This window comes from Drosophila rhopaloa, unplaced genomic scaffold, assembly GCF_018152115.1.
Source record: "Drosophila rhopaloa isolate 14029-0021.01 unplaced genomic scaffold, ASM1815211v1 contig_3, whole genome shotgun sequence".
NCBI lineage: Eukaryota > Metazoa > Arthropoda > Insecta > Diptera > Drosophilidae > Drosophila > Drosophila rhopaloa.
In genome coordinates, this window is record NW_025335123.1 from 15,626,491 (window position 1) to 15,651,138 (window position 24,648).

The 24,648-nt window shown below is 40.1% G+C and overlaps 1 protein-coding gene across 2 annotated transcripts in view; it reads right to left on the reverse strand.

Annotated features, from left to right (window-relative positions):
- Window positions 1-411: 411 nt before the first annotated feature.
- The window catches only part of LOC108048510 (LIM/homeobox protein Lhx1), a 56,896-nt gene continuing 32,659 nt past the window's right edge, over window positions 412-24,648 (reverse strand). For both annotated transcript variants that reach the window (XM_017129243.2, XM_017129244.2), the window contains 4 exons: window positions 13,276-13,466; window positions 12,501-12,719; window positions 1,734-1,995; window positions 412-1,070 (listed from right to left, as the gene is read on the reverse strand). In XM_017129243.2, coding sequence (XP_016984732.1) covers window positions 718-1,070; window positions 1,734-1,995; window positions 12,501-12,719; window positions 13,276-13,466 — 1,025 coding nt within the window. In that variant the 3' untranslated portion in view covers window positions 412-717. The remainder of the gene's footprint in view (window positions 1,071-1,733; window positions 1,996-12,500; window positions 12,720-13,275; window positions 13,467-24,648) is intronic.

The window sequence follows — 24,648 nt, forward strand, 5'->3', positions numbered from 1 at the left end:
CATATGTTACGTGTAATAATATAAAAAAAAAAAGTTTTTCGTCAAAAAATGCTGGCAAAAAATAAACAAGTTTTAGAGTTACGAATAAAATGTGCTAATTTACAAAAAAATTCTCTTTATGCAGATATTTCTGTTTTTAAGACTACAGATTTTTGCATTTTGTTTTTATACACTGATACACATAAATAGTATTTTTTGTTTTAATTACAGACAAGACGTTTAGTGTTTGCTTTTAATATAATTTTTTTAGAGTTTTTCTTTTGTTTTTTTTTGTTGTTTTTAAAAAAATTGTTTACTATGTGCAGCGCCCATTATTTGTTTGTTTGTTTTTTTTTTTATACATTTAAGAGAGATTTTCTTTGTCTATTTTGAGTTTTTTTTGTTTAGTTTTATAATTTACAAATATTTTGGCGCCGAATTGAAATACAAAAAATAGCACAGTTATAATAATAATAATAATAATAAAGTATAACAAAAACAAAACGTAGCAGAGGGGGTGGGGCTTAGCCTTTGGCAAGAGCGAGACGGCACTAGAGCAATAGAGAAAAAACTAAATGTTAAAGGTTTTAACAGCGACTGGTTTAACAGAAATTCTCTCTCCCTCTCTCTCTCCCTCTCTCTCCGGCAACATAACGATGAATAGATTCATTTCACTCTCTCTCTCTTCACATTGCCGTACGTTACGTTACGTTACGTGGTATTGTATTACGTATCGTATTACCAAACGAGCCCTTCATTTTGCATATTCTGCGGTTCGCTGAAATTCGCCGAGCTCATGAACTCCGGCGAATTGGTGCGGGGGCCATTTTGTTGCTGCTGCTGCTGCGTCTGATTCGCCGCTTGTTGCGCATTCTGCTGCTGCTGCTGCTGTTGCGCCGCCTGTTGCTGCGCCACCGCTGCTGCGGCCGCCATCAAGTGCTCGGCGCTCGGCGGCGGCGGCGGCGGAGGCGGTCCGACGGCCGACTGCAGCTGCATCGGCGGACCGCCCGCCTGCCCCAGGAACGTCGCCTCCGGCGTCAGTCCGAACTCGTTCACCATCGGAATGGGTCCGCTGTGGTCCATGGGGCCACCTGGGGGTTAAACGTTGAGAGGGGGAGTTAGTTTTCGATGAAATATATGTTTATATATATTTTTAAATAGTTCCTGCGCTATTTCTATTAATTTTAAAGTGTTTCCTATTTAGTTATAGTTCTAGTTATTCAATTTTAAACTATGCTTTGTAAATGATTTTCCAATAAATAAACAAAGTTTATTAAAATTTGTAATTTATATAACTTTTTATGTATTTAAGAGGCGATTTTTTTATTAAAAAATTTTTTTCAAACACCTTGGGGTTAAAGCAAACATCTTTGTTATTTTTATAAAGTTTCTGAGTTTCTTTGATTTGCATTTATAACATTAAAGTAGAACATCCCAATATTTACAACATATGTATACATTTAGCCAATAACTTAATATTTCCATTTCTTTAATGTTATTATTTTTGTTATATTTATAATTAGGATATCATTTTGTCATATAATTTTCTATACTTGAAAATAATTCACTTGCAATTGGAATATATGTATGTTTCCAATTTCAAGACCTAAATAAAATCATATTCAATTGTCCCACTAGTTCTTTTGAATAGATACTATAGAAATAATATATTTTTCTGGGAACTTATGCTTTATCCTCTGGAAACAGTTTAATTCCATAACATGTTTAAAGCTCCCCAAATGAACGCTTCTCACCTGGCGCATTGAACGGCATCGGTCCGCCGGGGTGTCCGGGGAAGTAGGGTCCGTCGTGCGGGTGGAAGGGTCCGCCGTAGCCGAACTCGAACTTGGCGTCCGTCGCGAAGTAGGGGAAGCCGGGGCCGTCATCCAATCCGCCGGGGGAGAGGTTCATGGGGAAGCCCCTCATTTTGCGGGCGCCGCCGAAGAAGGGCGGACGTCCCATGCTGGTGATCTGCTTCATGCGTCGCTCCTTCGACCGTTTGTTTTGGAACCACACCTGGAATTGGGTCAGCAAAGAGTAAAACATTTAGTAAAGTGTGCAATTAAAATGTCCATCATCTTATTTAAATAGGGTAATTAAACTGTATTTGAGACAAAAGGGGTATAAGATATAAATAAAAATCACAAATATTACACACTATAAAACTGTGTCACAGTATAATACTACTATTAGTTGTTAATTCTACAAATTGGAAACAAATTCGGGTGGACTTCCGCTGGGAAATATATGGTTTTCTTTGGGTATCTTATGGCTCGGTGCATCGGTTTATGGAGGCGCATGTCTAATTGTTGCTGCCCGGCGATTCTTCTGGCTCTGTAGATTCTGATTCGTTTTCTGGTGGCGGCTGTGGCTTTTTTGCATTGATGCTACCGCCGCACCGGGCGGCCGTCGCAAAATTAGCCCCATTCCCCACTCCACCAGGTCCCGAAGACTGAAGACAGGAGACCGAAGACAGAAGGCAGAAGACAGAATACCCAAGACAGAAGACGCGTCTCCGCAGACTTCGATGCGATGCCATTTTTACGACGTTCTGGCTGTGGGTTTTCGGCTCTCGAGCTCTTGGGCTCTTGGGTTCCGCGGGTCTTGGGCTTACGTTCCGGGTGCTCCAGAAGCACCGTGCCCAGCATGCAAAGTTATAAAATAAAAACATATTTCAAAAGTTTTAGTGGCACCTTTCGGGTCCGCTCTCCGCCGATCCTTTGTCCCTCGTTTGTTATTCCCATCCTTTTTATTTCCCCCCCTTTTTTTTTTTGTTATTTTCTTTTTTTTTTTTTTTTTGGGGCCTGCTCTTTTAATATTCATATATGGGACGCTCTTTTAATGATCTGCTGCAACTTTTTTGATTTTCTCCTGGTTTTATATATTTTTCTCAATGAAACTTTTTGATTTATGTCTTTGCGCACCGTTTTTAATTTTTTTTTTTGTTTTGTTTTGGGTTTTTTTCATTTTCAGCTTTTTTGGCAAATAGTTTCCAATGAATTGGGCTTAGATTCTGTGGTGGCTTTTTCGCCTTTTGCGACCCAGTGCAGCTGTTGGCCGAGAATCTTAGGAGGCAATTTGAGCGTGAATTTTAATGATGAGCGCCGTTCTGCAGTTCATTTGAATTTATGAACTCGAACTTCGGGGCCGGGGACTAGACGTGCATACAAGTCAAGTCGGGGGGCCCTTCACATTTCACATTTATAAACTGACACATTCGGCGGCGCAGCGAATTTCGCTAGAAAAGCCTTTTTCGGGGCCTGAGAACGCGAAAGGAAACCAAGAACCGCAAAATGAAGCGAAGATGGAGCTTGTTCTTAGGGGTTTTTCGCCTTATTTTTTTATTTTTATTCTTTTTTTTTTTTGTCGGCAAACAGGATGCACACAAAAGGAAGTAACATGCTGTGCATAGTTGGGTCTCAGACATATAGCGCATATACACCATACCGAATCCCAATCCTGAGCCATGTTACCATCTCGAGTTCTCTGTGGAGCGTGTGACTTTATGACAGCCACGAAGATAATCCGCTGGGAGAAGGGGAGTTCCACAAATAGAAACTCTCAAATCTAATGGGAACACGCCAAGAGCTGTGTGGCCATGCAAATTGGGAAAAGCAGAGGTGAGTTATGTAGAATTGAACAAATTTCGTTTGTTCAAGGCTCAGTTTCTTAAGGGTTTTATATATATAAGTGTTTTAGAAACCTAGCTTTTGAAAAACCAAATAAAATGTAGTCTTTTTTTCAGGAATATATTTGAAATGTTATAAGCTGTATTTTTCCTGTTTTGTTTCTTATTAGAAAGTTAATCAAAGTCTTTAAATAATAATATTTTGAACAAATATTTAAATAGCCTAGGTTTCCGCAGAATAACATAACATAACTAATTTAGCCATTGGAAATAATTAATTTAGAGATTAAAATAAAACATCTTCCTGTCTTTTCAGGTTTTATAATTATTGTTGGTCCTTTTTGCTCTTTTTAAGCTAATCTACTTCGGTTTTTGTTATCTGTTGGCAGCACTGAATCCAAAGCTGTTTTTTAAAACCATTTATCAATCATGGTGCAGAGCCTTTCATATGCAAAATTGCCTCAAAGTAACGTAACCCATGGCGTAATCACCTTGATAACGTCGTAAACGTGGCAAAACTCAATCCGGCAGCGAGCCAAAAGCGGTGAAAAATAAAAAAAAGCACAAAGGGAAACCAACAAAGAGCCCAGAATCCACAGAACACGCGGCTAAGCTGCCACCGCATTTCAATTACACGTAGCACTGCAGCGCAATAAATAAATGGTGGGTCCCCCCAAACCACCCAAAAACCATTCAAAACCATCCAAAACCACCCACGAACGACCCACAAAACCACATCGAATCCACTGTTGAAGTTGAGCGGAGTGTTCGCAATATTTTTCCATATGCGATATTTGCCTCTGTGGGCCCTGCGGTCACATAATTTTTCATTTTCATATGCACACCAAACAAAAGAAACAACAATAGTGGAGGGGTGGGGGGGTTTTTGGTTGGAAAAAAAATCCAAACTAAAATATGCATTTACAATAGTTTTGCATTTGTTTTCCCTGTTTTTTTTCTTCTTCTTTTTACTCCTTCCAACTCAGTTTAGTTTTTCCATTTCTTTGTGTTTTTTACTCTGCGGCACATTTCCCCATTGTTTTGTTACGTCCACAAAGAAAAACAGCAACAAATGGCAAATGGAGTGCAACAAAAAGAAAATAGCAGAGCAAAAATAAAACACAGAAATAAACAAAAAATGCCAATTGCATGTGGGCGTTACACAGCGCGAAAAGGGGGGGTTGTGGTGGTGACAGGGACGGGTATATCGTTTTTTGCGGTGCTCCTGTCCATTAAGTAAGGTGCAAAATCCAAAGGGTAAGCCAAAGAAATGCCAACCAAATAGGATATTTTTGAAATATTAGAACTAAGGTGGAGATGACAGTATCGAAATTTTATGGTTTTAGTGGTTCAAAAATTGAAAAATCCATTTATAATAACAAGTGTTATTTTTCAGATTTAAACAACGATCAACACGATCTTAAATCATTGAATACATTCTTGTGTGTATTAGCATATACTATATATTTATATAATCATTTTTTAGGTCCATTAAAGTACAATTTACCATTGATAATATATCAAACTTATGTAACCTTTTTGAATTTGTGCATTCCAAATTTGGCAATAGTAGATTTTTTTAATCATTTAAGACTGTTCTAACTCTAGAACCTCCAACTTCTCCTCTTATAAAATGTTCTCTATATTTTCATTTGGCTTTTCTAAACTTTTGTGCACTTCATTGCAAAAATCTCCAATCAAAATTCCAGTTTACTCAACGCAAAAATTTGTTAGCTCACAGCAAATGGGCGTGAAAAACTTTGTTCGGCAATAAATTTGAGAGAAATATTTTCCTTTGCCTTTGATTTGGTTTCCATATTTTTCTGTGTTGTATATATTTCTTTGCGCTGCCAATGCGTTCTTGTGTGTATTTTAATTTTTGTTCTGGACTCGTTTTCCCGTTTTTCTCGTATTTTTTTTCGTGGCATGCCCCCTGGCTTATTATGCGGATATATGATATTACAATATATCAAAATCGCATCATTTACGGTTATCATCATAACATATTTTCCTTGTTCTTGCTGTGGCGGCAAATTGTTGGCAATTTTGAAAAATGTGCGGCTAATATTTTATTTCCGCACTTGGGCACCGAAATTTGTTTCCAATTTGGAGCTTTCAACAAATTTCCGACTTAAATAAATGGGATGAAGGGGCAGACGGGGAGGGACTTAAACTGAACTAAGTTGAACACGCGGCCAGCAACATTTGAACATTTAGTTAAATTATAGGTTAGACTCTGACATAAAAGGGCAAACAACGTAGCATAATGGCCCATGGTAGCAATCACAAGGGGTCGGCCCCCGAGAACCGAATCCCTCACATAACAAAATGATTATTGCAGTGAGTGGAGTCGGGCACTGAGAGAAACGGGTGCTTGATTGATGTATAGATTGGAAATAAGAATGTATATGTTTTATTTTCTGATCTTTAAAGTCCGACTCTTTGTAGATGTCACAACATGGTTTTTATTTACTTTTAATCTATATTATTATTTTCCATGTAATTATAATCTGATAGACCTGATTATGAAATAAGCTCTGAAATACTTTTAGTTTTTTTTCTTTCGTTTTAGCACTTCCCATTAGAATGCATTTGGAATGCATTATATTTGAATTATCATAATCTTCTATATTTTGTTATGTTAAATGCCATGTATTCCAAACATTTTCATTTTTAAAGAGTATTTCGATTTTAATAGAACTTGAAATTGGCCTGTAAGCAAACCCATTCCATCCGATTTTCTCGCAGTGTGCAACAGGGAGCTGGTCGGTCTCAGAGGGTTAACCGAGGTGTGCTCTCCAGCCTTCGTCCGCTTCCATTCCATCTGCATTGTGTTGGAAATTATAGCAAATTATGTTAAACGGCAGCGCGTTTGGCCTCCCACCTGCCCCTCCCCCTTTTTTTGTTGCTCATTTCGCCGATTGAGCGATGAGGGGGTGGGCCAGGGGTCAAATAAAATAAAATAATATATATATATATAGATGTATTCCATCTTAATGCGATCCTCCTCGAAAGGGGCATCCAAATGTGTGTCACGTTTCTGGTTGCCTTTGATTGATATGATTGGTTGTGGTGCGATTGGAGATTTGCGATTTGCGATTGAGAGCCGAGAGCTTTGGGCCCGGTTTCATTCCATATTAGCCCATTGTTTTGCGGCTACCATTTTCTAGCCTCCCTTTTTCTTCGGCTATTTTGTTAAATTAGTTTGCTATGATGCGGCAAGATTTGTTTGTTATTTTGTTTGGATTGCCTTTTCATGTTGCTTTTATTGTTTGTTGTTATTCCTGCTGCTACTATCCGCTTAATTGCCAAAAACAATGGGGCAACTTTGGTTGGCCCTTTTCCACAATGGTAGCAAACGAAGTCGGCAATAACAATTTTTAAAGCTAATCAACGGCGGCATTCAAGGCGAGTAAAGCTCAGGCCGAAGAAAACCTAATACAATCTGGGCTGGGTTAAGATCAAAGGGATTTCCTGGAATTTTGTGGTGACTCTGGCACCATTGTAATCTTAAGTCAAATTAAACCATTAGATGAGCTGTGAGGTTCTTAAATTCAAGCGTGTATTTCAATACATGCAGGTAATTCAATCATGTAAACCTACATTTTATAAGGGTAAAAGGAGTCATTAGATATCTTTCGAAAACTATAACATATGTTTAATCGACAATCGTTATCTCATGAGTATGCATTGTAAATAAAATCCACCACATTTTCATTTGACCAACAGATTGAGCGATTCATTATTCTCCTTGAAGGCCGACCCAAAAAAAAAATGATATATGGCTTATTAGCCAGGCAAATACCATGTAATGGATACAGAAGATGTGGGATCGAGACAATCCTTTGCGGACAGACAGACCTCCGATGTCGATTGCCATGATTGCGATGACCTCAAGCACTCGCAGATGATTTGCATTTATCGAGGGGCTGTCGTCACGCCCTCGAGTCAACATATCGATGACTACCGCTTGTTTCTCAGTGTGTTTTTGCCTCTTCAGACCGATTTCGGTGAGGCGTGAATTGGCCTCGAGTAAGAGTTAACAGATAATTAACTTCTTCTTTTCTCCATCTGTGGATCTCAGGTGGATCGTTCCCCTCGCCTTTGTTTTTTTCCCAAAGTTTAGTAGGTGTTACTGAGGAGGAGAGCTCCTTGCATGACCCAGCACTTTTGTGGGTTTCGATTTCGGGCTATTTTTCTTTTTCGGTCATTTTTTTTTTTCCGTTTTGGTTCGTTTTTGGTAGCTCCGGCGCCTCAGTTGAAATTAATAGCAACTTGATGAGTTGTTGAAATTATAATTTCCCTCCCTTTCCCCACCCCCTCCGAAACCATTTGCCGAGTCATGGGCGCCCCGACTTTAACTACCAATCCATGTTGGAATAAATGCGTTAAATTAGCCCCTTGTGAATGGTTCAATCTCCGACTGGAACAGTTTCTTTTCAAGTTCTGCGGTTGCCGAACTTGCAGTTGGCCCACCGAAATCAAAACAATTTCCGCTCAATTAATAAAAGCCCAGCTCAGATCTTTGACTAATTAGTTGGCCATAAAACAAAAACCCAAAATCAAAATGAAAATGAAAACGAAAACTCTACACAAATGGAAGCCCCTAAATTTGTCAACTTCCGACGCTCCGACTGATACCAAATAAAATATATAATAAGTATAAATCTTACGATAAATAAAGCGAAGTGGAAAAAAAAAAGGGGCGAGCAGACGCAAATGCAAATCACGGCTGGAAATGCTCTCGAATATGTTTTCTGTTGACAAATAAACGCCTCTGCACGTCGGCGCGACAGCACTTGACAAATGTCCGGCTCGCATCCGCATCTGTGTATCTGTGTATCTTAGTATCTGAGTATTTGGGTATTCGAGTAACCGGGTATCTCTGTATCGGCGTATCTTTGTATCTTCGAGCCGCTGGCGCCAAGCTCAGCGCATGCCACATTAAAAATTTGTTTAGCTGCCGCTCGCGCTCCGTCGACTGTGTGATTTTGGCCCCCGTCTTTCCATCCGTTTATTTGTTTATAATTTTTCAAAGCTTAAATGGAGCGAAAGAAACCCAAAAAAAAAAGAGCCGCCTCTGACCCTAGATATACCCCTTTCTGAGGACCCCTCCCCCCACCAACTCCCTCCAGAAACAGGTTGACTTCTGTCTCGGTCACTTCCCATACGACATTCGTGGCCATAACTCTTCGAAACGCATTTGGTTTTATGTCTGGCTTTGGTAGTTATGTTGTTTAGATATGCTGAAATATCCACCTATCTATCAATTATACAAATGCTTTATGGCCTTTCTCATGGGAATGATTTGCAGTGGGTTTCTCAGATGCGAAGCCAAAATCTTAGTTACATTTATCTTTCTCAGTAGAATTTGAAACGCATTTGTCATAGTTAAGGGACACGATTGAAAGATGAAGGAGAAGTACCGAATGCTTTTCTATGGATAAGTATAGATTATACAATTTTATTTAGTAAGAAAAACCATTTTACCATTTTTAACTGTTATGTTAAACTTATTTAAATCCACTTGTAAGCGACTACAACAAAATTTTTCAATAAGTACAGATAATACAACATCTATCAAAATATTGAAATATTTGAGATTTGAGATTAATAATAATGCTTGAAGGCCTAGCTCATATAAAACTTAAAACTGAGATGATACGAAACTGAAATTTAATGACGGTAAAGCTTTACCATAACATGGGTAAGGAAACCTGGATTGTAAAGAACTTCTATAGTTGTCGGTTGGGTCTGGTCAAGTTTTTGATCTATTTCGTAGTGGTTACGCTTTGCTTCTGCCCCCGAGTTCACTGCTTTTATGTCAAAGTTCAAGACAAGCCATGATGGAGTGGGTTGGGGGAGGGGGAGGGGAGAGACGACGGGCATATTGTTTGTGTTGGCGCCCAACGTGGGGCCCAACTTCTGTCCCGTGGCGCGACCATTGCCCCCCACTCCCCTCTGCCGCCCACCGCCTGTGTGTCGGCAAAAGTTCTTAAGAAGTTTTTGTGTCATGCCCTCAGGTTGCTGCTGCTGCTGTTGTTGTAAAATTTATTATAAAACTCACAGCGGGCGGGCGCCCAAGAGAAAGATGGGCCCCGAGAGTTGTACAAATTTTCTCGTTGACATCTGTGGCGGGGTAAGCAAAGTGAGAGAGAGAGTAATTCCCCAAACCCAGTCGCAATCCCAAATCCAAACCCATTCCCATCCCGCTGCTCTTGATGAGCTGACGAACTCCCGAAGTCAACGCTTTGATGGGGATCGAGTTACTCAAAGCTGTTTCCCCAGAAGTCAGCTGGAAGCTGCCTATATCTATGTTTATATATCTGTATGACACACGGACATTCGATACGCTTGATTTTGGTGGAGGGAATACCAAAAAAAAAAAAGTAAAGAGTGCAGCCTTAATGAAGATGCAAATGTATCTCCAACTGCCGCTGACAGCCCACAGATGTCCCACCCTCCCCTCCACCCCCTCCTCCTCACCATCGGATTCTCGGTCAGATTAAGATTTGTTTGGTGCCTCCTCTTCAACTTGTTGGCATTTGTCACTTTCGCTTAGTTGTGAAGAGGGACCCCAAAGAGGTGTTGATTGTGTCACACTTGTCGCCTCGAAAAAGAGCGAAGGAAATCGGGAGGAGCGACAAGAAACGAATGCCGCCTAAATATCCTTTAACTGTAACTGATGACACATCAAAGGCCAGCGACCGAAACCCAGAACCCAGAACCCAGAACCCAGAGCTCACAGCTCAGAAACCGAATCGAATCGAACCCGTGCCCATCTTTAAGCAAAGTCCCCGTTAAGTGCTCATGGGATCGGAATTCGGGTATTTCGAGTGCCTCCGATCGCGTGGTGAACCATAAAAAACAATGAAACAACAGCTGAAGGAGGGTCCGGAAAATTTGTAGGACTAGAAAACCTGTTGAAAATTCGAGCAAGGTGCCCCAGCGAGACGAAAGAAAAGTCAGCATAATGATGTTGTTGCGGTCAGATCGTATAGAACATATGCTGCGGATATCCTTGACAGGTCAAATGAACAGCTGCTTAACGATGGGAAAGGATTCAAAAGGTGATCGCACCCTGAAATTTAGAAAAATAAATAACTGGGAGGGACTTCAACTTAGAGATCTGTCAGCAACAAATTTAGACTGAAAATGTGATGGGATAGTTAGGTTCTTATTATCTGCTGAAGTGCTGCTGAGAAAATTATAATCAACTATATTTGAATTTCCCTAAAATTAATGTGCAATTTGTCTTCAATTTAATAGTTATATTATTAAGATTTAAAAAAATCTATAATGGATACCAAGTGTGGACTTTGAATCAGTTATATATAATTAAATAAAATAGCAAATTAGAAAACTTTGACTTTAAAATAGTTTCCACACTTCCCGGATAATCCGTATCCTATTACTCAAGATCGCGATACTTCAAAGGTTTTCTATATCTCCTTACCTGCAATTAATTTTCTGGCTTAGCAGCACTTCCTCAATTAATCGTAGGCCCCCAGATAATGCCTATGCGCTTTCTGCCCGCCCATTTAATAACCTCAATTTGTTAAGCACTTTTTCTAATCCCATTACGTAAGCTTCTGGCCCTGATTTTCTTGCAATTTTCCCGTAATCGTAGTATTGCATGTTAGTTAACATTTTTGAGCCCTTCTCAGCGCTTCTCATTTAAAACGAGAGCAGGTCTTTAATTTTCTGGAATTTTTGCGCATTTATTATTCCGTTTTTTTTTGTTTTTTGGCAAATTGCTCTTTGTTGGCTAATTTTTTTTTTTTTTTCTTGGGCGCATTGAACTTAATGCGCTGCCACGCCCACATGGCGACTGCGTCCGCCCTCGTTCCGACATTAATTTTATTTTTATTGTATTTGGTTTGTTGTTTTTACTGGCCGAGCAATGAAGCGTTGCAAGGCGGCAACGGCAACGTTGAACGTTGAAAAATCGCGTCCGACTATTTTTTATGATTTCTTTTTTTTTTTGTTTTTTTCAAGCGGCGGGGGCTGCGGCGTTGACCGCGTTTGCTTTAGTTTAAACATTTGCCAGTCAAAGCGCGCTTAATTTATGCCTTTTTTATGCTGATGAAACGCAGACGGGCCGCTCCACGCCATTCGAAACCCAAAGACTACGACTAACTTGGAGGTCGCTGGTGCAACTGCGATGGACACAAAGTCGCCAGCTATTGAAATGGAATCGTTAAAGTGAATCTTAACCCAAACATCTCGGACTCTTCCGCTTCGCGTTGCACTTGCCTTCTTCAATGGATGTCAGCAAATCCATGGCTTCACCAATTTAAATTCATTTCTGTTTAATGGGTTTTATATGGAATATGTTGACTTCAAATCATAAGGAATTCATAAGGAAATTATGTTTTAAAAGATATTGTTATGAAAAACTGAGATGACTGAATTCGAAGGATATCTAAGCAAGTGAAAGACTTGACCTGCCTGCACATTACATTTAAATAAAAATGTTTTTTTAGTATGGATCACATATAATATGTATTACCGAACAGTATTATGAGTTCTAAATAGTTTCCTTAAGTTTTCAGAGTTCCCATATGCTTATATTGATAGAAATACTTAATTTTCTTAAACATGATCAAGAAATTTTCTCTTTTGAGGTGTAATCTTGATCTTATGGCTCGAATTGAACATGTCAACAGAAGTGCTATAAAGTTTTCAAAATGATCATTCGAATATTTGAATTTTTAGAAGCAAATGTATATACCCAATATTGGACCCTAGAATTGACAAAAATATTTCTAATTTTAATTGACATAGTCCAACGGAATCTAAAGCTAGTTGGGCCATATAGATTCGTTTTTTCATGATCATCATTTAGGACTGCATCAATTGTGCATCCCGATGCCAGGTGGACCGGACTCACCTGTATGACGCGCATGGGCAGGCCGGTCTCCTTGGCCAGTTGCTCCCTGATGTGGCGTGTCGGCTTCGGCGTCTGATTGAAGGCCGTCTTCAGCACCTCCAGCTGCTTGGCCTTGATGGTGGTGCGCGGACCGCGTCGCTTCGATCCGTTGGCATCGTCGGGACTTTTGTTCTCCGCCTGGGAATCGCCGCGTCCGTCCGGATCGCCGTCCAAGGAGCCCTGCAACGGAGCGAGATGGTTATATTCGATGGTTATGTGGTGTAAAATGCACACAATGCCGGGCCTCATAATCGTTTGCAAATCATTAATCAAAGCGAGTGTGGAGTGTGGAGGATTGAGGGTGGGGGGTAAGATGCCCCAACAATGCCACCTAACCGAGCGATCATCAAAGCCCGAATTGTCTGCCTTATGATGATGACTATTCAAATACCCTTTAAGCTGAGTGATCGTGAAGTTAATGTAGCGTCCTAACTCCAGACCAATGAAATTTAAGACTCAATCACTTTGTGTTTATATGATTAGCTCTACAAATTTGATGGCATATGTAACAATCTATGGATTGAATTATTTTCAAATCAAATTTGGTAATGCCATTGCACTACTATTACTTTATTATATGGATGTGTTGGCAAACAATTATTAATGGCTTTGAACGAAATGCATTGTAACAGAACTCTTATAGCTTGCCAACTACAGGGTAGCACTCCATTCATTACTCGGTCGAAAAACGAGGAAAACAAGTTAATGATGCTCCTCGGCAGCGAGGCGATCTTACCTGATCGGAATCGTCATGGGTATTTTTGCTATCGGTGCTCATGCTTTGTACTGATATATCCGACGTGCCCAGAGGTCCGCCCGCTGAGTCGGGTCCATTGGGCCCCAGTACGCCCAATCCGAGGGCCGTGGCCCGCAAATGCGGCGGATCATCGTCGTCATCGTCTTCGCTGGCCGAACCCATTAATGAATCTGTAAGAATCGGAGTGAAATGTGAGTGTGGGGGGTGAGTGGCAAGCGTTTGAACAAATTGCTGGGCTCTAGCCCAGTACACTCCACTTAAAATACAATTGCAATAAATAATATTTGTGCTGGGCTAAGCCCGAAACGACGCTGGAATTGGGTTTATTTGCCTCTGACTGACTGGGGTCACGTGTCGCCATTTCATGGTCTAAGTAGTCTAACTATAACTCCCTTAACTGGTGTTCGGGCCACGTGTCAACTGCAGTCCCCCCTCCCCCATCCGCCTGATTTCTATATAAGTTGATTAGGCCGGGGGTCTTATCTCTGCAAAAGGTTCTCTGGAGCAGACTTGAGCTCTGGGCCATGCAAAATGCTGACACGCGTTCACATTGCGATTCTTCACTTTCTGCTCGGCTGTTTAGCCCCAGATAAGAGAAAAACGAGCTTCGAAACGTGTCACTCAAAATATTGTACCGGGTTTGGGTTAGGGTTTAGTTTTGGTTTTTTGGGTTCAGGAAATCTGTGCGGAAAGCCTCGGGGAGCACCTGAAAGAAGGGCACAGAGAGAGAGCGTTCCCCGAGGGACAGTTGCCAGAAATAAATTACACTTTATTATGCATAATCTAATCCGCACCAGATGCAACCCAAGGGGGTTGCCCAACGATCCGAAGCTCTGTGATTCTCCGATGCTGCGCTTCCAGTCTCATCTGGCACCTGTCACATCGACTGACTCTGGAGAAGCTCTGGCGGTGAAGAGATTAGCGCATCCCGAGATGAGTTGAGTTGAAGTCGGTATGATGGGATGAGTGGAGATGATGATGAGATTCCAGCGATTCAAATGCGGAATCATCGCCAGACGACTGTGAGTTAGTCAGTGGGGGGTAGCTTTCGAATTAGATTTTTGTGCTGGTACAGAAAATGAGCTGACAAGCTGCACTTTTTTAACAGGCCAAAAAAGAAAACGAAATATGAGGATAAGTTTAACTCTAAAGTTGCTTTTATATATGCAGCTTTAATGCAATAATGTATTCCTCTGAGCATATGTAAGTTTTTTAAATATTTATTAATTTTTTGATATATTTTGGTAATTAATAATTTGTGACTTAAATGTATTTTCAAAGTATCTTAATGTTTTCAATTGTAATAAAATATTACAAATATAAAATATTAAGAAATTTTAAAGTATTTTTTTTTTTAGATAATACCCATTTACCCTGAGCAACAAAGTCTTCCATCTAAAAACTTCCCACCATCTGGGTTCCCAAGCTCGACCCACACAAAAGCGGTTGCGTTGGCCCAGGAGATCTTAATCAGTTCGAGGAGTGGAGTGTTCCGAGCGTTTGGTCGAGTGTCGCAGGATGCCATAAAAGTCCTTCATCAATTGACCCGCAGACAGAGCCAAACGGTACGGAAATTTCAAGTGTTTACCAGCATCGCTTACTGGGTGGTTCGAAGGATTCGTATGGTTTGGGTGGCTCAAGTGGGTGGCGGGTGGTGGTGGTGGTTTAAAGCTGGATGGGAAACCACCCAGGGATAGATCCCTGGTCAAAAGGTTCGGTGTCGTGGTACTGGGCCTTCCGATTCGATTCCATATGGGCGCTTTAAGTTGTTGTAAACACATGTTAATAAACACGCGGAGGGTTGTCAGTACCAGTAACGACAACAACAACAACAACAACAGCAACAACAACAACAACAACAACAACTGGCTCGAGCATCACTCAAATTAACTTTGAAAACCATTCAGGAACACTTCATTTGATTGCCACAGAACCGATGGGTGAAAAAACCGGGGATAAACCACCCCACATTCTTAACCATCACCACCCCCCCCCCACCCCCTCAACCCCTCGCAATGACCCTGCGGCAGTTGTTGTGTGTAATTGTTGTTGTAGCAATAGCAATTATACCATTGAAGCAACCCTCGGCAGCCATAAAAGTTCAAACACTCATTTCGCGCTTAGAAAAATATTTCCAGTAACCTTGTGGCCTTCTGAATTTCGCCCCCACTCCCCCCTCCCCGCCACCCCCTCCCTCTTAATGTTTTTCTTTGGCAAACATCCGCATCAGCATCCGCATCCACATCCGACGTCGAGGATGCCGAACAAGTGCCGAGATCCTTGAGAGCAGAAGCTGAATCATTGGGCAAACAAGCAGGACAGGCACATAAATAAACAACAGGCGCCGTCGACGCCGCCTGGTGGCATGAATCCATCATTGTGCCACACCACGACGCCACCCCCTCTCGATTTTCCACTTGCCCTGTTTGCATAGTCAAGTGCAACAGTTTCCAGCAGTTTCCAAGTCCTGAATAGATTTTCCCTTCTTTGCAGAAGATCTCGAAAAAGGTTGAGTGGGTGGGTGGGTGTGGGGCGTGTCACCTGTTCCCTGGATGGGAACTATACTATATAGTGGATCGTCGTTTGAAGGCCGCTTTATAATGGCAGGGAAATGTGAAAGGGAAAGTACCTCAAAAGACCTGTTTTAAGAGCTTCATATTAAGCCCAATGAGTATGAGTTACATTAAATATAATTTTAAAACAAATTTTCATATCAAATTGCTTATGATAACACAAGAATTAAGAACAAACCTCTATAAATATTCTTGCCCCAACTTTAATTATTTTTATTATCTGTCTGATAATTTATTCCACAACTTAAACCAAAAAAAAAACCAAAAAATTTTAAAAATACTTTAACTTACTTTCTTTTACTTTATGGTTAGTTTCAGACTATAAAATCATTCTTGCCTTGCTCTACAATCTTTTGAATTCAGGTCATGTCCAGGCACCTCAAACGAGTTTTCCCCCCCAAAAAACAAAGGAAAGAGACCAACTCTAGAAATACCCCATATCATGTTCGGTGAAAATCGAAATTCTCCGGTGAACTTTTCGCCACCCCAAAAACTTTATTGCCCCACGTAAATAGTTTTGTCAGGACATCGAATCTACCTGTCATTGCCTCATCCGCAACGGGAAAAGGGGGAAGTCCAATGGGTGTGGGTGTGGGTGTGTGGGGGGGTGGATGGCTGCATGGGCCACCCTAAAGGACCAAGGACCAAGAACCAAGGACCAAAAACAAGCGACAGGGAACAGCAGCCACCACCAATCGACGTAGACAAAGCGCACACACATTAATTTCGAATTAGTTTTGCATCATGTGGTTCACGATGCAGAAAAATCGAAGGGGGGTTTTTCCTCCAACTCCTCCTTGAAGAATGCTCCCCAGCATTTTCAGCTGGTTTTTCAGTGCCGTTCCTCTGTTCGCCTTTTTTCTCGGTTCGTGTTTATGGGCAACTATTAAGTGCACAACGTAGTGCGGCATGAAAAATGCGGCATGGACGTGGAACAGATCGCTGGATTTTCTACATGAGCGCATTCTGAAAGTCGTTCGCCTCACCAACACCCATATATACCATATACCATATAGTCATTCTGGGTTCTGTATTCTGGGTTCTTTATTCTGGGTTCCCTGGACTCTTGGGCTCTACCCATTCTCCCCATTCATCGGCTGGAATCCGAGGGGAGTCTCGAGTTTGCTGGCTGTAAAATTAGGTTAATTCCTGTCAGTGCGTTGCTGATTTGAATTGTCACAGAACAGGATATACATGTACACTGGGAGGTTGTGATAGAGTAATAAATAAAATAATGTATAGAACACCTGCTAATGCAGTCCTCCTATTTATTGTTACTTCATTGTATGAAGATTGACTCTTTTAATATAGATTTTTAACACTGGGAGGTTGTGATAGAGTAATAAATAAAATAATGTATAGAACACCTGCTAATGCAGTCCTCTTATTTATTATTACTCCATTGTATGAAGATTGACTCTTTTATATACAAAGTTCTGTAGTTTTTAAACAGAACTTTGACTTATAGTGAGTTAGGAGTTTCCCCCTTTATATCTGCCTTTCAACTTATTCTTAATACTTCTTTGTCGCAGTGCATACACTTGGCACCTGGTTCTCGGTTTCGTACTCTTTGGCATGGGATTTACTCGCACTTTGAGTGCCATTCGCATTGACGTTCGCTGACGTCGCCTCCTCTTAACCCCCCAACGGCCCCCCGCCCGGTCCCCTTAACCCCCGATGGCCGCCCCCGGGCCCCTCTTAACCCCCGATCGCAGCTTAGTGACGACGACTCTAATCCCCTGACTGCCTGTCTCTCATCCTCATCCTACATGCTCGCACAAACATATATACCCGTATATATTTTCTGCTCTTTCGCTTTTTCTCGGGGTTTATATTTTCCTTTTGGTCTTTTACTTTTTTTTTTGCACATGACAGTTACGCAAGAAAAGTGTCAAATCGAGTGAGTTGGCAAATGTTATGCAATCCCAGCTGGGATCCGATAGCCGATGGCCGATAAAAGCTGCCAACTGATTGGGGATGCTTGATTTCACGAATATTTCGCTCACTTTAAAGTCAGCCTCTAGATTCTAGTTGGCTTAAAAATAAGTGTAAAATGCATTTGGGATATATGGAAAGTTAGAATAATCATAGATTACATTTAAAAGTAATTTTAAAGGCTACCCAACTACTTCTTTGTTAAATGCAAAATTAGCATGGTATTTCCAAAGAAAACCAAATCGAGCATGTTCATGGCCAGATTTTGACTTTTAATACGAAATTCTATTAGTATCTGCCATTCAATTTAAAATGCCACAGTTTGCCCTTAAATCACAAATTGGATTTACGAGGAAGTACACTAATTTTCCAATTTTCCTCCCTCTTTTTCGTGTCATTGACAGGATAATTTTTTTTATTTTTTTTCCTCTGCACTTTGATTTTTTTTGGGCGGAACTTTCCGTTCTTATTTTTTTTTTTGTGTTCCTCGGAGTCATCAATTTGCTGGGGCGTCGTCGTCTGTTGGCATTTAGTGCCACTTGAGCGACAAACTGGCCAACGTCATGTCAAGGTCACACAACGGCACAAACATATATAGTATATATAAATATATATACAGAGATATGTGGCTGGAGCCTTGGGCCATTGGTAATGAGTGTCCAAAGTTGTCCAAGTTGTGTTTAACTGTTCAAGTTGCTGCCCAGGCAGTTTGCACTTAATTTCTGTTTGTGTGTTGCGTGCACAAACATTTAAAATTTATAGACAAACAGGCGAGAGGAAGACGGTAGTCGTCTGCCACCCACCCAGTCCACCCACTTTTTGTGTGTGTGGGAGGGGGGAGGGGAGAAGGGTATTCGAAGCCCCAGCTCTGGGTTTTCCGATTTAGCCACTTGGCATGCTCAGTCAAGTGGAAAGTGTAGTGCCACCCCCTCGACGGCTAAATGAAGTCGCACTCCCCCCGCTTCCCCACACCCCATGGAAAACCCCAAGCCACCACACACCCACCTCCCCCCACCATCCACACTCGGTGGAAATTGCTCCTTCTGTTGACTGGTTCACGTTCTTCACGCTTTGATGCGGCATTACAAATTGTTGTGGTATTTGTTGTTGCCGTTGCACCCTCGCAAATAGTTGCACACACACAAACAGTATGTGAACAAGCACACGCACACCCACAATCGGGCTAACACACACGCAGCTGCACTGGAACAAAAATCATGCGAAAATAAATCTCATGTAAATTTAATATATATATTATATTTGATTTAAGCTAGGTAGAAAAAAAGAATCACATCCATTGGTGGCATTAAAACTTCTAAATATATAGCCTTGTAATCTACTTAGTCATTAGTCATTTCAAATTAACAAATTCAAATAATAACTAAAAAAACTTTTAAAGAATATTTGTTAAATTACAATAATTTCCAGTAAATTTCAAGAAACAAAGACTTCTAGAAGTAAATACTCAATTAAGCCCCCTATAATGCACTCCAATCACCTTATTTTTCCCAGTGCATGGCATTTGTTTAATTCATTTGTCGTTGCCTTGGCTTTGGCTTTCTGTTCAAAGTTTTGCAGCCATATCTGTCTCGAAATTCGTGGCCGCCGCTCAAAGTGTCAGAAACAGTTTTTGAGTCTTTGTGACTTTGACTTTTGATGATGTTTTGAGCGCCCCAACTTTAGGAGAAAAGCGAGGGGAAAATCAGACAAGTTGCCTCAGTTCGAACTTCGTTTTGTTTGACACTTTGCTGCAAACAATAAACTTGAAGTTCTTCTTGGGAAAATGAAGGGCCCGAAAGGGTAAAATAAAAAGGAGGGCAGCAAGCAAACTGTCAAGTGGGGAATCCTTACAAGACCTTTAGAACAAATTCAGTCAAACAGGCAAGTGAAAATTGCAGAGCAACTTAGGGAAATAATATGTACAAAATAAAATTTAGATCTTGACTTTAATGCTGGTTAACATAAAGTACTAAAGTTCCTAAAAACTTAAATGTTTTAAAAGATAGGAAAAGTCCATTAGACGGAAAAACAACAATGTAAATTAAATTTCCACTAATCTGAAAATATATTATTGCAATTTTAAAGTAATAAATATAAATTGCATAATATCCCTTAAAGCTGCACGAACTCGCACTCAATCTTTATAAAATTCTATAGTCTCTAAATTCTACTTTAATTTTATTCTGCTACCATTATGTTTCAAACCAATAGAAACTGAAGAACTGTTCTTCGTGAACGTCTCAGCTTTTAAACCCCATTTTGCCAACCGAAAATCTTTGTTTTGATTGGCATTACGAGCACAATAACTTCCACATGGCGTACATAGGTATTTGTGTGTCTTGTGAATGCTCAAGGAATGAAAAGGGGTTGCTTTGCTGGGAAAACAACAGTCAAAAAAGTGAGTACGCTCTGTTACCTTTTTGGGCAACTAACTGCCTTCGGGTTGTTGTTGTGCCAAATGTTGCTTTTGTTATTTCAAGCATTTTGTGGCAGTGCCACAAGCGACAATCTACAACAACAAAGGACGGGGAAACAAAAACCGGCCGCATTTTGTGGGCATTTGTAAAGTGATCCCTTTTTTGCCATGCTGTTGGTTTTACAGCCAGACGAACAGGCACCAAAAGGACCAGAAGGACCTTCTCCCTTTTGTTTTTCGCGCCTGTAGAAATCGCTGTGGCTACACTGGAACAAATTAGAGGACCATTAAATGAAGAAAATCAACCTCAGGAAATATATCACAAAGTGTGCTTATTGAAAAACTCATAGAAATTTAGAAATTACAAATTTGAAAAACTATTTTAAAGTCCAAAGCATATTAATTGATGAAAATTGTGTTGCAATTAATATGATATAGAAATTCCTGATTACAAACAAAGCTTGTAAATAGAATTTGTTATCGAATGATTTTACTTGCAGTGTTGTGATGTGGCTGCTGCTTTTGTGATGTTGCTGTCATGATGTTGCTGCTGTGCCTAAAGCAACAGGATTGCGAGGCTCGCGTTTTTCCCCTGGAACGCGTTGAGCCATGCCAAAAAGGATTTGCCTCCCCCCCTCGACTTTCCCTCATCCCTCCCCTGTTGGCATTTAACATTTTCTATATACATTTGTGTATACATATATCTCTCTGAAATTGATACCAATGATGTTCTGGCCCTGCTTCTTTGGCAACAACAAAAAAAAAAAAAGAAATAGAAAAAAACGAGACCGTTTTGTTTTTATTGTTATTGCATATGTTGTTGTGTTATTCTTTCATTTCAACGCGCCTGCCGCTCATGAAAAAAAAAAATGAGAGAAAATGTAAGGAAGAGGACGAGGCAAAGGTGAACTCCTTTTTGGCGAGCGACGAACCAACTGACAGGAAAAACAATAACAAAAGCAACAGCAAGAACAACACAAGGACAATTGCCATAAACAAGATGGCGTCGTTTTGAGCCAGGAAAAGGAGGAGAGCGGAAGTAGAGGAAGTTAAGGACACACAGGAGGCTCACAAGCCCTTGATATTTGCTCAACAAAAGAAAGAATTTTAAAGCAACAATTAGCTAGATACACTCTCATGCGTAAACAAACAATTTAAAAACATTTTAAAAAGCTAAGAAAAACGAATCATTTGAACTGTATTTAAAACAAAGGTATATATAATTATTATAATTTGAAATCTTACAAATATGCAATATGCTATAAATATACAATATAATCACTGAAGCAATTTTATAATATTTTCAACTTCATCGTAAGTATAAAAATTATAATATTATACTAATATTCCCAATGCAAGGACGTATTTCCCAAAAATTGCATATATTTCACATATTCAGTCCCTCTTAGAAACCTCAAGCCCATCCGTGCAGAGCAAAAGGGGAAAATATAATAGAGGAAAAGAAAATAAAATAAAATAAACCAAACCGGCAGCTAGCTGATCCCGAGATCAGCAGATCCTTTGGACCTGGCCCACACAGATGACAAATATGTTGACAACGCAACACGAGCGAGGAACCAAAGGACCACACACACACCACACACATCCCATTCTGAAGAATGGAATTGCAAATGAATTGATGCGCTTTGTTGACTTTTGTCAATTGGGATTATACCCATTCCATGGCCCCGATTCGTATTCGTATACGTATACGTACACCCCGGATTCATCGGGTTCTTTCGGCCTGAAAAGAGCGCAGCCATTGCGATTAACAATTGGCTTAAAACCGTGCCAAACAAAGTGTCGAAAAGCGAGCCTAAGCCGCAGACTCAGCAGCCTCAGCAGCCTCAGATTCAGATTCAGTTTCAGGTTCAGGCCCAAACGACCCAAAACGATGCCGAAACCCCAGACGATCCCCAGATCGCGTTCTGCTGTCGGATCATTGACGAATGGGACAATAACAACTTTGTCTACCTGCCCACGCGATCGAATATATATATGTATATATATATATATATACCATATTCGTGTACAAAAGGCAGACAGAGAGGCAAAACGAGGCAGATCAGAGATCAGCGCGCCTAGATTATTATGCCAGTCAGCCATCCGTCGGGGGATTTGTAAAACAGATCTTTTTACGGATTAAAGGCGAAACCACGGCAGCGGTGGCGGTGGATTCTGCGGTTATGACAAAAGACCCGCAGCCACAGAGAGAGAAAAGAGGTGTAGGATTGTTAAAACTGAACATAATGTAAGAAAAATACCAAAACTATAGTCATTTTTCTTTTCCCCAGCAAACAAACTATCTTAAACAGCTTTATACTAAATTTAATATTTAAAACAATGATAAAATTAAATAAATATTTAACTTTCTTTACATATTAGCTTATAAAATTAACAGGCAAGTGTGGAACTTTATCTTCCCAATTCCAACTCTTTATGGTTTTTCACTGTGCACATGTTTATGGCCTGATTATTGAGTTTGGGACACGAGCAATAAAACCAATTCACATCTGAGTCTCCAATCTATGGGAGAACTTCCGCAAAACGATTTAGTTTTGGATACTATTAAGAGGGGGATATTTTGGAGGCGGGGTCAATGGCATAAAACCGCAGAAAGTGAAAGTAAATAAGTCTCTTGTGGGCCAACACAATATTTGTCTTAATTGGGGCAATTTCGGTGATTTTTCAGGTAATAAGAAGTTGATGGATAGATGGGTGGTAGAGTATAATACATTAATGGAAAATTGGTAAGATAAATGCGATATGAGTACCATATCTTACTTAACAATATTTAAGAGGTTTTAATTAAAATACAGATCAGAAAAATGAGCATAACAAATTTCTATAAAATGTTAAGCCTCTTTAAATGTCACCATTAATTCAATAGATATTTTCTTTTACCACACTTTATACACCTTTAAAACCCAGAGTAAATAAAAGAAATATTATGAATTAAATCTCAAATTAGTTCACATAACATTGAGACTATCCCAAAATTTGCACATTTTCCCCTCGCCAACTTTCCCTTTTCCCAGATTTTGGTGTTGTTATAGTTGGATTTCCCTTTCTGTTTGTTTTCCCAACCGTATTTTGTTATTACTATTTCGGTTTCGGCCCCGCTGTCAAACATATCAATTTCAAAGCGAATTTTCCTCCTGCCCAGCACTCGCTTTCTCCCTCTACTGCGAAGAGGCCATCTCTTTCTGGTTGTCCCTGCGTTGTTTTATTTGTTTGTCCATAAATTGTCTGTCAGCGTTTCTGCTTTTGTTTTCTTTGCTAGATTTCTGACATGTTTTTCTTGCCCGCCATCCATCCACGTATCTAATATTTTTCATATTTTTTTTTTTGTTCAGGGTTTTGTTCCAACTTTTGATGGATTGCATGCAGAAAATGCTGGAAAAAAAAAACAACCGAAAACCAAAAAACGAGCAAAGTTCAAAATTATAAATCACACTCAAATTTGTTGGCAGAGGCGAGCAGCAGTAAAATTTATGATTTGCCGTAAACAAGAGTAACAACAAATCGATTAACACATAAAAAGAAAACAAGAATTAACTCCAACGATTTGTGACACTAATAAATAAGGCGGCAACAAAGGGAGCAGCATTATCTTTCCCCTTTTCTCCCGTAATTTTAAACACACACTTCATCTTCCTCGGGGATACTTTATGGGATATGCGAAACTTTTATTTATTTATGCTTATTGCGTTTATCATTTGTGACATTTGCATAGCGCCGGCGTGGGCCAAAAATGGAGGAGATTTCGGGGATATCGGGAATGTCAGGGAATCCGGGGAGCCCGAGAAATTGTCACAGCTTGCCCGTTTTTATTGCCCCAACCAAGTCGCTGGCTGCAGCTGTAAAAATCTGGGCAAATTTATGCGCAAATGAATTGTGCATTTGATGTCGGTTTACAGAAGAAACGGGAGTGGGCGCGGACTTAAGAAATTGGCGCAAAAAACCAGGGAAACTCAAGCAGCAGGTGATGAGATATAGCTTTGAATTGCGGCAACTACAAACTTGACTAGGGGAAAATAAAAACAAACTATCGTGGGCTGTCTACAAATTAATTTATATTGATCTATTGATCTGATTTTCAGTACTTGCCTTAAGCTACAAGTGCAGGATTAAGATTATATAAAAAATAAATCCATCACATAATTATAATCAAGCTTCGTTATTATATTTCTTCGAATAACTTATATTTTCAACAGCTAAAGTAGTTTTTGAGGTAATTCAGTTGTAAGGTCGCTTAATAAATCTCAAAAACTAACCGAATTCCAACGACCTAAAAAGTCATATTTCAAATGATTCATTAGTTCCACCTTTCGGTCCATTCATCTTTTTAGCACCTACTCGGAGACGCAATCTTCACTTGATCTCGTATTTCAGCAATACGAAATAAATACGAGAAAAAAATATAGC